At 61.1% G+C, this 12,858-nt stretch overlaps 1 protein-coding gene across 1 annotated transcript; it reads right to left on the reverse strand.

Moving 5' to 3' along the window:
• Nucleotides 1-899: 899 nt before the first annotated feature.
• MSX1 (msh homeobox 1) lies at nt 900-4,691 on the reverse strand. Its single transcript, XM_032224277.1, has 2 exons — nt 4,207-4,691; nt 900-1,541 (listed from the first exon to the last, which is right to left on the reverse strand). The coding sequence occupies exons 1-2, from the start codon at nt 4,643-4,645 to the stop codon at nt 1,105-1,107; spliced, it is 876 nt and encodes a 291-aa protein (XP_032080168.1). The 5' UTR covers nt 4,646-4,691; the 3' UTR covers nt 900-1,104.
• Nucleotides 4,692-12,858: the final 8,167 nt, after the last annotated feature.

A 12,858-nucleotide genomic window follows, 5' to 3' on the forward strand; every position in this document is an offset into this window, starting at 1 on the left:
TGGGAGCCCCCGGAGGAAGCCACCCCGGGACTGCGGCGGCCTCTTCCTTCTCCAGGCGGAGCCAGAGTCGTCTCTCGCCCTGCACGTCTCGGCCCAGGGGCCGTTTGGCCGCGCCACTTAATCCGAGACATTGCCGGCCGAGAGTCGACTTCCCGGGAGAGACGGAGGCGGAAAGACCTGCTGGCCTCCCCGGATTCGCGGAGCTTCCCATCCCGGCTGGATTCTCCCCTCCTCCCCACTTCCTGCCTTCCCCTCCTGGGACCAAAGCGGCTCTGCCTGGGCCAGGTGTGCTGTGAGCTACGGAAGGCTTCCCTCCGCCTCTCACTGAAGCCCCGCTGCCTTTAGCAAATGTTCCCCTGGGAACCGAACGCCTCGCGGGTGACCTTTACTCGGGAGAAGGTCTCTTGGAATTCGGGAGAATTTGCTTCCAAGTAAACCGGGACCCCAAAGGAAGAAATCTGTCTTCGTTGGGGCTACAGTGCATCAGTGCAGATTCCGCGAAGGAAAGCGCCGCTCCGCGGCCGACTGGTTTTGATCCACGCGGCCGTCGGATCTGAGGGAAAACGACGCCGCTGAAACTCGTCGGAGCTTGGAATCCCCCACGGACAGAAGGGCTCGGAGGCGCCACGCGGAGCAAACTGGGCGGCGGCAGTCTCGCTTCCCCCTCGGCGTCTGTGGAACCGCTGCCGCTGCTCTCGCGTGAACCAAAGGCCCCTCTCCGCCGGGTTAATCTGCCCCCTTGGTGGCTAGAGAGGCGGAGCGGGGCCGGGGCTTAACCCAGAGCGCAGGAGAGGCCGGCAACCAGACCGTCGCGGGAGAGAGCGAGCGAGAGCGACAGCAACGCGGAGATCCCCCAGGTCGGCTGGGACGAAGGCAGGCGCCCAACCCGCTCACCCCGCTGTTGTTTAAAATTAATTTATTTATCAAATATAGCTATTAATATAAACGATAATGACTTTTTCGACTGTACAATATTGTACACGGGACGCCGCGCTCCTTCCTCGCGTGGAGGCAGCCAAAAGGCCGTGGCGCCTCCGAAGGGCTGTCCGTCCAGGGCGGCCTCGCCTGGGCAGCGGAGGGCTCCGGGCTGCTCCTGCGGCCGGCCTAGGCCAGGTGGTACATGCTGTAGCCGACGTGCGCGGCCGCGTAGAGCCCGACGGGCGTGACGGGCATGGCGGCGCGCTGGAAGGGGCCTCCGGAGGCGTAGAGGGAGGCGCCGGCCACGGCCGGGCTGCCCAGCGGGAAGGAGAGGCCGAAGGCGGCGGCGGGCGGCAGGAGCGGCTTGGCGGCCATCTTCAGCTTCTCCAGCTCGGCCTCCTGCAGTCGCTTGGCCTTGGCGCGCCGGTTCTGGAACCAGATCTTCACCTGCGTCTCGGTCAGGCTGAGCGAGCTGGAGAACTCGGCGCGCTCGGCGATGGAGAGGTACTGCTTCTGCCGGAACTTGCGCTCCAGCGCCAGGAGCTGCGCAGTGGTGAAGGGCGTCCGGGGCTTACGGTTCGTCTTGTGCTTGCGGAGCGTGCAGGCCGGCGGGCTGGAGCGCCCTGCGAGGGAAGGAGGGGGAGAGAGAGGGGGAGAGAGAGAGAGAGGTCGCTTAGGGACAGTCCGACCCACCCCGTCCGAAGGCCTACGGCCTCCGCTTTCCCCCCAGCCCGACTCTGCCGCGCCTCCCATAAGCTCCGTCCGGGAAGCGGATCAGCCTGCGGAGCCCCCCCCCCCCCGGGCACAGATCCTGGTTTGGTTTACGTGCAAAGGGCCCCGGGTTGAAAGGCTCCGCGTGCCGCCGAACGTCCCGGAATCAGCGCGATTCCCAGGCGGAAGAATCCTTTGCTTGCGCTTCCCACCTTCTCCAGCCCTGGCTCGGAATCCAAGGGAAATTGCCTGGAGCTGGAGGTGGGAACCCCTTCTGTGATGGAGGCAGGGAATTTCTAGGCGACGGCGGCCTGAGGTTGGGGCGTTAAAAGGCGGGAGGGTCCCTCCGGAAATCCCCAGAAGGAAAAAGGTCAGAGGAAGGGGAGAGCCTGCGTTAGAGAGTCGGAGGAGGGCGGCGTTTTGCAGGCCAAGAGTGTTGGGGCTGAGAGCGCCCGGGCCCTTGCCGACACCTTGGGCTAAAGACTTGTTGCCTTTGGGTGGGGAGAGAGCGGCCCATGGGGAGGAGGTGATGGGGAAAGAGAGCCCCTCTGCCCCCTTCCCTACCTCAGCTTGCCCCACATCGCAGGAAGGAAGGGGGAGCGGGTGCTCCTTCCTTCCTCCACCTGCTCAGGCAGGGCACGGTTACCCTCGCGCAGTACCAGGGAGGAGACCCGCGGTTCTCCCTGCAGAATCTGTGCCTGGAGGGGCGGATGGGATCTCTGGCTTTGATCTTCCTTGGGATTATCAACAAGAGGCAGGTACACGGGATCCACTCTGGATCTTAGTCCTGAGCAAGGGAGGGATCCACTCCACTTACACGGAGAGAAAAACTGGCAGGAGTGCGATTGTGCCCCCCCCCCCATCCTGCACTCCAGGAATCCCACAGAGGCTTTTTTTCCCCCCAAGAGGCAACTGGACTGTCTGGTTTTTCTTTGAAGGCCTTTTGCTTCTCATCCGAGAATCTTCTTGGTGAGAAGTGAGAGCTCTTCAAAGAGAAAGCAGAAAGTCCAGTGGCCTCTTGGGGGAACCCACCTTTGGCACAACCATGACCCGGAGAATCTCCACACACAGCCTTTCCTCTGGAAACAGCCATGGGGGGGGGGGGGGGCAGGAGAAAACCAGAAGGAATTGAGAGCTTCGTTCCTAAAGCATTTTTTTAAAAGCCCCAATGCTGTTTCATAAAACCTTGGAAAAGGGGCTGCCAAACTCCTTTTGGATGATGCGGCCTGATCCATCCAGCAGGAGCCAGTTTTGCTTAATCTTAATATAGTATTTATTGTCATTGTACAAAATAAATACAACGAAATTGGTTAATGCCCCGTATTTTGTTTTGCTATTCCAGGCCAGGGGAATAAGACTCTCCTTTCATTTCAGCTGCTGTTCTTCACCGATTTCTACTGATTTTCTTCCCTGCCATTTAATTCTGTCCAAAGCAGGAGAGAAACTCATCCACCTAAGCAGAAAACACCCGGAAGGCTACAAGAAATAGTTCTGAGGACCCCCGGCAGGTAATTTGGACGCCCCGTTTTCTTTTCTCTTTTGAAAAAGTTTTTTGTTCTTCCATCAACCTCTCTTGCACCGTTAATCTTACAGCGTGTGTCCCCTGGGCGCGGTCTGTGTGTCATCCTACTTAACAGTCACAGCACCTTTTTCAAACTGAGGCACCGGCTCAGGGCTGGGGAATCGGGCTGTGTGGGCGCAACACGGGCAGGTATTCACCCACACCACCTCAGCCGCCAGGCGCAGGAGGAGCAAACGGTGCTAGCTGGGCTTCTCCCCCTTCTCGGAAAAAAATCCTCGGCAGCCTCCCTGACCGAGGGGGTCTCAGGGACCCGTAGGGGGAAAGTAGGGGAAAAGCTCCAGCTCATGGGGGGCTGGAGAGGCTGCTGGGTTTCTGCTTCGCATAGGAAGGGGCTGGGCAGATTCCGATGGGGTCCACTGGCTTGTGGAGGGGATGCGAGGGCTGGGGAGGGGTTGCACAACTCTGAGGCAAGCAAGGGGGCATTTCCTCCAGTGGAACCTCTCCCTGGCATCCGTCTGGGAAGAGCCTTCGGGTGGGAGTGGGGTCCACCCAAACCTTGGAAGGAACTCTGGGCTGGGGAGAAGCAGGGAGGCAGCAAAGGTCGAGTCAAGCATTGGGGCAGCCGGAGGGTCCTCGGAGCCCAACAGGACGCTTAGCCACCGCTTTGGTCAGCAAGGCGCCTGCCCAGGACCCCAGGCCTTTCCGCAGGGGAGCTCCCGGGGCACCTCGCCTGTGGGCGGACTGAGCTACGGGAAAAGGGGGCCCTTCCTCTGCAGACCAGACGAGGAGCCGCGGGGGCTAAGGTGCCTGCAACCGGACTGGCAACCGCGCAGAAAAAGGACCGTGCCGAGTCCCCCTGGCGCCCCGCGAGCATCCTTCAGCCGAGTTGGAAGCGGCTTCCCCCGACAAAGGAGTCCCCGCTGTAGCGGCGGCGGCCGAGGGCTGCTGCCCAGCGGTTTCGGCCTTGGGCGCCCTCCCGGCGGTGGCGGGGCGAGGGGCGGACACGGACGGCGAGGAGGGGGCTCCCCGGGGCTGCTGGCGGCGGGGCCACTTACTTGGCGGCGACGGGGAGAAGCGGCGGGCGGGCCTCCAGGGCGAGCGGTCGGCCTTCTCGGGGCTTTCGGCCTTGACCGGAGCTTCCTCGGGAACTTTCACGAAGGCTCCGACGCCGAACGGGCTGGGCAGGAGCGGGGGCGAGGCGGAAGCCCCGGCCGGTCGGGGACTGGGGGCCGCCGGCGGGTGAGCCGCGAGCCCTCCGCGCTCCGCCAGCCCGTCGCGGGGCCCGCTGCCGGTTTTGCGGGGCTGGGCCATGAGCGCCTCCACGCTGAAGGGCAGCAGAGCCGCGCGAGGAGGCTTCTCGCCCTCCTCCTCCTCCTCCTCCTCCTCCTCGCCCCGCATGGCGCCCCCGGGGACCGCCTTGCTGCGGGCCTGGGCCGCCGGCTCCTCGGCTCGGGCTGCGCACTGCACCGAAGTCATGGCGGGCCCGGGGGCCATGCGGCGGCGGCGGCGGCGGCGGCTCGGGGGGCGCGCATGGAGCGGGCCAGGGCGACGGCGCGGGCGGGACCGCGCGCGGCTGCTCTCCGGGACACTTTTCGCGGCGCGGCTAATAAAGCGAGGCGCCTGTCCCGGCGGCCAATCCGCGCGCCGAGGGGAGGGCCTCCCACTTCCCATTGGACGCGGCGCGCGGCGAGGGCCCCGGGCGGGGAGGGCGGGCGGGCGGCGGCCTCGGGCGGCGCGTCTTGGCCGGGAAGAGGCGGCGGGGCCGACCGGCCGGCTGACTCGGGGGGGCGCGGGCGCCGCGCTTCCGACGGCCCCTCTCTGGACTTCCTGCGGGTGTTGCCGAACGGAGGGGTCGCTGCTTCCCCGCCAGACCGGACCTGCCGCTCCTGGTGGCCGTTCCTGGCCCGGAATGAAACGGCGGCGGCGGCGGCGGCGGGCGCTTGGCTGGGTTTCCAGCGGAGGCGAAGGAGTCGCGCTTCGCTCCGCCGCCGCGCATGGTCGCCCCGAGCAAAGGACGTTCCTTTCACGGGATTTCCTGGAGCGAAAGCCCCGTCGGCGGCCTCGGGGACTCCCTTTCACGCAAGTCCGGGAGCTGAGCTGCCAATTGCCGCAGATCCGCCTTGAGCGACGGAGTCCATCTCGCCTACGAGGCCGGCCTCCCACCCCTCCCAGCGACCCTCCTTTGGGCCGGGCTGAGTGCGGGGCAATCGCGGCTCTCTCCCAAAGCCCTCCTGGCCGACTTGGGAAGCGCGAATATCTCGAGGGGTCCGGCGAGACCGCGATCGCAGCTCGCTCCACTCTTTCCGCCGGTGGCCCGGGGCGCCTTGCAGGGATGCCGCCTGCGGCTCAGGAAAGAGAACGGGAGCTTCAGGGCCGCCGCCGCCGCCGCAGCGGAGCGTATCGGCGCTAGTTCGCAGCCGATTGTCCTGCCGGCGGCGACTTCCGTCCCCACACCCCGCCCTGCTCCCTCCGGCGCCTCCAAGCTTCCAGCGGGGTCCCATAAGGGCCCCCAGCCGAAGAGTTCGAGCTGCCTGGCCGCCTGGGTCCGTCTCTCCACCCCCCCCCCCAGCCCTCGAGCATGCGAGGAACGAGCATCCCCGCGCTTGTTCCCCGCGATTTCTTCTCGGAGGGGAGCGGGAGGGGCTGCCTCCGCGCTTTCTTTGGGAAGCCAAAGGGGTTTCGGTGAACTTTGTTCCAGATTTGTTGAAGCATTGTGGCACCTTGGTCGGCAACCGTCTCCAGCGGCCTCGGGAATTTAGTAGCCGTCGGTGGGTGATCGCATTAGCTGCATCTGCATTAGGTCGTGCAGAGAAAGCGCCGCCCGGAGCCGTAATCTTTGATTTGGGGGTCGAAAAGGTGATTTTGAAAACAGGTTTTGGTGAGAGTCTCCCCTGGAAAACGGGGCGGGGAGGGATCGAGCAAGGGCCAGAAGGTGCCAACCCCCTCTGGTCTGCCCTTCCCGCCCCTCTCCTCTGGCCTGGGCAAGCGGCTCCTCCAGCCACCACCCGCCTCCCACGGAAGGGGCTGGGGGTCGCGGGAGCGCAGGGCGAGAGGACTCAGCCGCAGCGTCCCCGTGGCCGCTGGCGAGGCCTCCTCTTTTCCGCGAGCGAAGGCCGCCTGTCCTTTCCGGGAAGCAGCCAAAGGCAGGCAACCCCCATCCTCACCCACCCCCCCCCCCGCTCTCTAGATCTCTGCCTCTCCGTGACGGATCAGGCCCTCTGCCCCTCCCAAGGCCTCCCTCCCGGTCAAGGGGCCTTGGGTTAGAGCGGGGGCGCCTCTGGGGATTCAGGAACTCTCCCCCGCCGAACGAAGCGCTGGAGCTTCTCAGAGGACAGAATTCCTGTCGTTCCGAATCGAGGAGCTTCTTCCTCGAAGGCTCCAGATCATCAATCGCTCCGGCGTCTGTCGCACTGAGAGTCGCCGGTGGGTCAGAGGCTAACGGCTCCTCCCGCCACCCACCCTCAGGCTGGCTCAGCCTTGTGGGCGAAGGAAGCCGCTTTGCCTGGCCTAGAGGCAAGGCGGTGGGGCTGGGGAATCGGGGCCATCTCGTGCGCCCCCTCCCAGCTTCTATGCAGAAGGCCTCCTTCCAAGCGAGGATAGCCTCGGAGGCCCTGGGTCTCTTCTGTCCCTCCGGCCGCCCCTCCGCGGGTTCCCTCTGGCGGCGCCTGGCCTTTCCACCTGCCAGAGCCTCCGGGGGGGCTTCTTTTGCGGCCCGCTTCCTTTTGTGGGGCTGGGGCCGCGGCTGCGGGCAGTCCCGGAGACCAGAAAAGCGGCCGCCCCTCCTCTCGTGTTCTGCGGAGGCTTCGGGGCCAGAAACCCCGGCGGCCTGCCACGGAAGACTGCAAGCATTTGGAGCGGCGGGAAGAGAAAACGCCTGAGCCGAAGCGGCCGTGGCTCCGTGGCAGAACGCTCCGTTTCTGCTCGGTGATGATGGAGCGCCTTCCAGCCACCGCCTCCCCCCGCCTGTGTGCCAGGGTGTCCGGGAGGCTCTGAGAGGGGCAGGTGGGATCCTAAACCTCGGGGTCCAATTCTCGCACTCAGTGAGGTTAGACTGAGCGCCCTGCCCGCCTTTTGTGTGTTGGGGGGGGAGGGAGGACAGAGGCAGCCCGGAGTCCGCCGGCGACCCTCCAATGGGATCGGGGCGGAAGCTGCAGGGATCATCGGTTGCAGGCAGCTTGGCCGGAGTCAGGCTGGACGGTTCAAGCTCTACTTCAGATCTGGACAAATCTGGCCTCGAGTTTAGCGGATCCCATTTGGTGCCTTGAAGGGATCCCCAGAGGCCACTTAGTCTGGAGACGCTGCCTCTGCCCCCCCCCAGCTCAGCTTTTTCCTCAAACGGCTGGCTCCCCCCCCCCCAAAAAAAAGCCGTTTGAGGCAAGAAGTGGGGTGGGCGTTTCTGTCGGTCTGGGAGGGACGGGAGGCGCATTCTGTGAACCGCGATGCTCTCCCGAAAGATTCCGGACACAAGAGAGTCCCACCGCCCCGGGCTCCTGGCAGGCGGTGAGACGGAGAGGGGCTAAATGGTGAGCGAGGGCGAAACTTCCTAATCGCCTGCGCTGTTTGCGCTTGGGGTTATTATACAGGGGGAACCTGGGAAACCGTCGGCCTCATTATTTATTTTTATTCTTCTTATTAAACGTCTATGCGCCCCTTGGACTCCACTATAATTTATAATGATCCTTTGGGCCTGAGCGTCCCTGACCAGGCGAGAATCCGCTCCCTCCTGCGAGCCAGTAACTCTCCAAATCTGCCGTCTGCATTCAGCCCTGGGGATCCGGCCAAACACCTCCCCTCCCGCAGGCTTTGCCCACTGCAGCCCATCCCCGGGCCTCTCACGGAGAGAAGCTTTGGCCCACGAGCTCCTCTGCTGCCTTGGGAGCGGCCGGGCCGTTCGCTTCCTCCCGCGGCGCTTGCCCGAGGTCTCGTCCTTAGCAATAGGAAAGTTCTCCCACGACCCTGGAGCCCCAGCTCTGAGGGGTCTCCCCCCTGCAGTCAGAGCAGGCAAAGGGGCAGCCGTGGGGGACCTTGTCTATCCCTTCTGACTTGTCTGCCTTGAAGAGCGGTGGGGAGAAGGGCCCAGTCCTAGAGCTGCCTCGGGTCTCTTCGGTGCGCTGGCAAGTTCCGACGGCTCCCACGCTGCCCGTCCCGCCCGCGGCTTCTTCCACTCCAGCCGGCCCTCCGCCAACAGACTCTCCGTTTCGGGACTGGAGGAATTGGGCCAGCGCCGCCGCAGAGGACGGTGAGGGAAAGTTAAGAGCAGCCTCGCCCGCCGGCCTCGCTCGCGGTGGGACGACTCGAGGCGCCCTTCGGATTCTGCCCTCAGGCTCCGTCGGAGGTGCGCCCCGACCGCGGCGGCCAGGGGGACTGGCGCCCTCCTAGGATCTGGCGCGGCGCTCTCCTTCCTCGGCCTTTGGGCAACTGCCCCGCGGCTTTTTCGTCGCGTCTTCTCCGCTTCACCGGGATCTTCCCTCCGGCGTTGGGTCGCCGTCATTCGTTGGCTAGAAATTCCCTTTCGAATGAACGGAGTCCAGTCTCGCTTTGCGCCGCTTCCGAGCCCTTCGAGAGAGAGCAGGGCGACTGGATGGCGGCAGCGGGCGGGGAGACGTCTTGGGTTGCAGTTCTAACGCCCTCGACCTGGCGCCCTTCACCTTTCCACCGAAGCGGCCGGACTAGCGCCGGCGCTGGGAGCGTGCGCTGTGGACGGTGGAGGCAGCGGTGGAGACCCAGGGCCGAATTCAGGAGGCGGCAGGCAAATCCGACCGGCGGCAGCGCCCTATGAGCGAGTCCGAACAGCCACGGTTGGGACCGTCCAATTCGAGGCCCAGCTGACACGACCGGCCTCGAGGCCGCTTCCAGGCTGCACCCCCGGTTTCCGATTCCCAGCCCCGGCCGTCCTTGCGCGGGAGCGCAACTCCTTGCCCAGATCCTCGAGGCTGAGCACGCTGGGCAACCCGGGGGTGACGCTTGAAGCCTCCAGAAAAAAGGCGCTCCAACTGGCAGCGGACGGATCCGGCTGCGAGAGACGCCCAGAGTCCCGCGCTTGGGTCAGGGAAGCGACCCGGGCCAGGCCGTCGGGCGTCTTCTCAAGGGCCGAAGGGCGACCGTTCGGAAGGCCGGAGACGTCGGCGTCTCCCCTCTTCGGGGCGGGCAGGGTGGAGCGGATCAGGGCGGCCAGCGACAGACGCCGCGGGAGGAAGGGCCGGCCAAGACCGCTGCGCCAAGTCAGCGCTTGGGCGAGCCTACGGGCAGAGTCGGTTGGGCTGCCGGCTCAAGGCGGACTCCTCGAATTCCACAGTGGTGTGTGTGTGGGGGGAGGCCGCGTCTCTCTCCATCCTCCAGCTCTGCCTGCCCGCTTCGAACCGCAGGCTCTCGTTCTCCAAGCGCCGCTGCCACGCGCTGGGCCGCCTGCCGGACCTTCCCTTGTCCGAGCCCTTCCGTCGGCAGGACAGAAGCGCTAGGAGGCGTCGTGGTCCCGAGAGGCCGGGCTGGAGGGCGGTCAGCGTGGGCTCCATCGGGAGATGCAGATGGAAGGGTGAAGAGCGCCAGGTTCAGTCGAGGTCCCCCTGAGGCTCCGTTGGCGGAGGCTGCCTGTCCCTGGCTGGTCCCGGCTTGCACTGAGCCAGGCAGGGCCTTGGGGGGCTGGTGATTGGGCACCTCTTGGGCTCCCAGCCTTAGGAGTGGGGGAGCAAAACCTCGTCCCTCTCTCATCTCCCTCTCAAAGCCTCATCCCCTCCTCTCCTAGTCCTCGTGCTGGGCCTGAGATGCAAAAGCCAAGACCCTCCTGGGCCCCTTGGAGGAAGGCAAGACGCCGCAGGGCTTATTTTCCTTGGATCTCTGAATGTATTTTCTAAAAATTAATACAAAGTCTCAAATTAAATAGTCCAGCCTGCTTGGGCTGGGCTGAAACACCTGGAGACACCAGGTGGGGAAGCCTTGCCTGCATTGGGAGCTGTTCCTGGCCTTCCCAGGTGATCTGCTTCCCCCCAGGTGAGCCTTTCAGCCAATGGCAGGACTGCCAGGACCCACCTGTTGGCAGGTGCCCTGCTCTTCAGGGCCAGTGGCTTTCCCCAGACTTTTCTACTTAACAATAGATACAATAGGTCCTTTTTTTTGTTTTCCTCCAAATTCGCACAAAAAAAATAAATCCTTTGCATTCACATAGACACACACACACCTGTGCCTTTCCATCTGCATTTGGCATGGCTTATTTTCAGGGAAGGACAGGTGTCCCTACAAAATCTAATTTTGTCTCAACCGGAAAGCAGTTTCAGATGTCATGGGGAGCCGGACCTGTTGGGTGAGAATCAGCAGCTGGGGAGTGAGATGTAGATCTTTTCCCTTCGTCCATCCTTATCCCGGAGAGCTTCCTGCAGGCAGTATAACAGAGCTGGAAGGGACCTTGGGGGTCTTCTAGTCCAACCCGCTGCTGAAGGAGGAGACCCTTGACCATTTCAGACAAAGGGCCATCCAATCAGTGCAGTTACACCACATCTCATTAAATGCTGATTAAAAATATAAGGATATAGGACTGAAAAGGTGATTAGACCAAAAGACCTGGTCCTCTTTTTGTCAGGGTTGGTTGACATGTAGCCATAATGACATTCTTCTTAGAAACTCAAGGCTGTCTTTGTCTCTGCACCTGGCCGGAACTGGATGGGAGGAATCTGTCTTTGTGGCAGTGGGAGATTGGACCATGGGGTGGAGTTGTGGGTGTGGGGGCAGGATCTTGAAGTCCAAAAGAAAAGATGGCTTGCAGGCACTTTTCTGAGGTTGAGGGATTTACTTGCTTCATTATTTATGTATCCTGTTTGTATGGCTGCCCACCTCAGAAAAATGTAACAGCCCCGCCCTCCTTCCAGGGGACCTTGCCCCCCCTGCCTTTCCTGGGATCATTGGAGGGGGGAGGGCTGGCCCTGCACGAGCATTCCCACGGCCTGCACTTTGGCGCAGGGAGGGGACTCCATGGAGAAGATCCCGAATTCTGCTGCTCTCCAAGTGGAAGGTCCTCCAGAGTCATCCACCCACTAAGTAAGAAGAAAAAAAAGTAAAAACCCACTTGGTTGATTCCGTGGTAACATTTAGGAAGGGTCATGGAAAGCCATGTGGCCAATGGTGGGATTCAGTTTTTTTAAAACTACCGGTTCTGTGGGCGGGGCTTGGTGGGCGGGGCTTAGTGGGCGTGGCAGGGGAAGGATACTGCAAAACCCCCATTCCCTCCCCACTCCTGGGGCCTGAGCCTGAGGTGGCATTTGCCGGTTCTCCGAACTACTCAGAATTTCCGCTACCGGCTCACCAGAACCTGTCAGAAACTGCTGGATTTCACCCTGCGTGTGGCTCAAGAAGAAGCCTGAACATCATCCAGGAAGGTCAGAAGAGGATCAACTGAGAGTGGGTCAACCAAGAAAAGAGGGAGGGAGGAAAGGAAGGAAGGAAGGAATTTGGTCATTGGAGGTAAAGTTCACCAGTTCCTCCCATGCATCCCTGTGACAAGGGGCCTGGGGCAAAAGGTCATCGCAAGAGCAGTGGGCATCTGACATGTGAGAGATCACCGGCTGCATCCTCCTCTCCTTCCGAAGATCTCTCCTTCCAGTTCCCTACCCTCGTTCAGAAGGTACAGTCATCTGCTCTGGGTTTCACTTGCTGTGGAGACCTGCCTCCCATTCCCTGCTTCTTTCCCTGATTAGCTGAAAGATTTTCTAGTACAATTTTAGCAGGTTTTTTTTTCCTTCCAGGGAATAAACCCTCAAAGGCCAGGCTCAGGTCACGTCTGGGGTTGTGATTCTGACTAGCACATTCTAGAGGGGAGGGCTAGAACCAGCACCTCTGTGTGTGTGTGTGTCTGTGTGTGTAGGGCTCAGCTGTGACAGGTCTGTGTGTGCTGCTGTTGTTGCCAATGGGAGGATTTTTCTCCCAGGGAGTCTAAGTCTCCCCAACTCAACTCTGGGAAGGACCAGCCGGGCCAAAGAAAAATCCATGTCAGCCTGGTTTCCTGCTACAGCACACAATTCCAGACAAATGGTGGTCAAGGTAATTGGACACTTGATGGGATGCTGGTGGTTAACCCAACTGCTTTTATCGTATCCTAAAGCAACAGTGTGTCTTTTAACCAAGTGGGCAGTGTCCCCAATCCACAGAATGGGAGGCACCATCACTAACTTGCATAATAATCACACTTGGCTGCATGCGCAATCCTTTCTGGACTTTCCAAATATGCATTATTTTTCCTTCCGTGGAAGAAGAAATTGGGCATTAAAACTTCCCAGAAGACCACCAGACCCTTCTCTGTGTAGGGTCCAAAGGTGATATATTGCCACGAGTATCTAAGGGAGGAATGTAGTTTTTGGAGATCCATTAATCTTCCCTCTTGAAGAATTCAAAGCAGATGTAGATAACCGGCATTACAATTATAAAATTGTAACAGTCTAAAATTGAAGCAATTTTGTGAAATTAAGAAAACATTTTGGCCTTCAAGATGACTAACAACCAGAGAAATGTAGTAAAAAAAAAGTATATTTAATTATTCATGTAATAACTGCAGCTAGAATCGTATTTGCACTAAATCAGAAAATGGAAAAAATTCCCTCAGAGGAAGAGGTAATTAAAAAAAAAATATTAGTGTGCAGAAATGAGCAGATTAACATTGGCAAATAAAGAGAAGGAAAAATCAGAGTATTGTAAGATATGGGGATGTTTTTATCACTGGATAG

Source organism: Thamnophis elegans, chromosome 9 (assembly GCF_009769535.1).
Source record: "Thamnophis elegans isolate rThaEle1 chromosome 9, rThaEle1.pri, whole genome shotgun sequence".
Classification (NCBI taxonomy): Eukaryota; Metazoa; Chordata; class Lepidosauria; order Squamata; family Colubridae; genus Thamnophis; species Thamnophis elegans.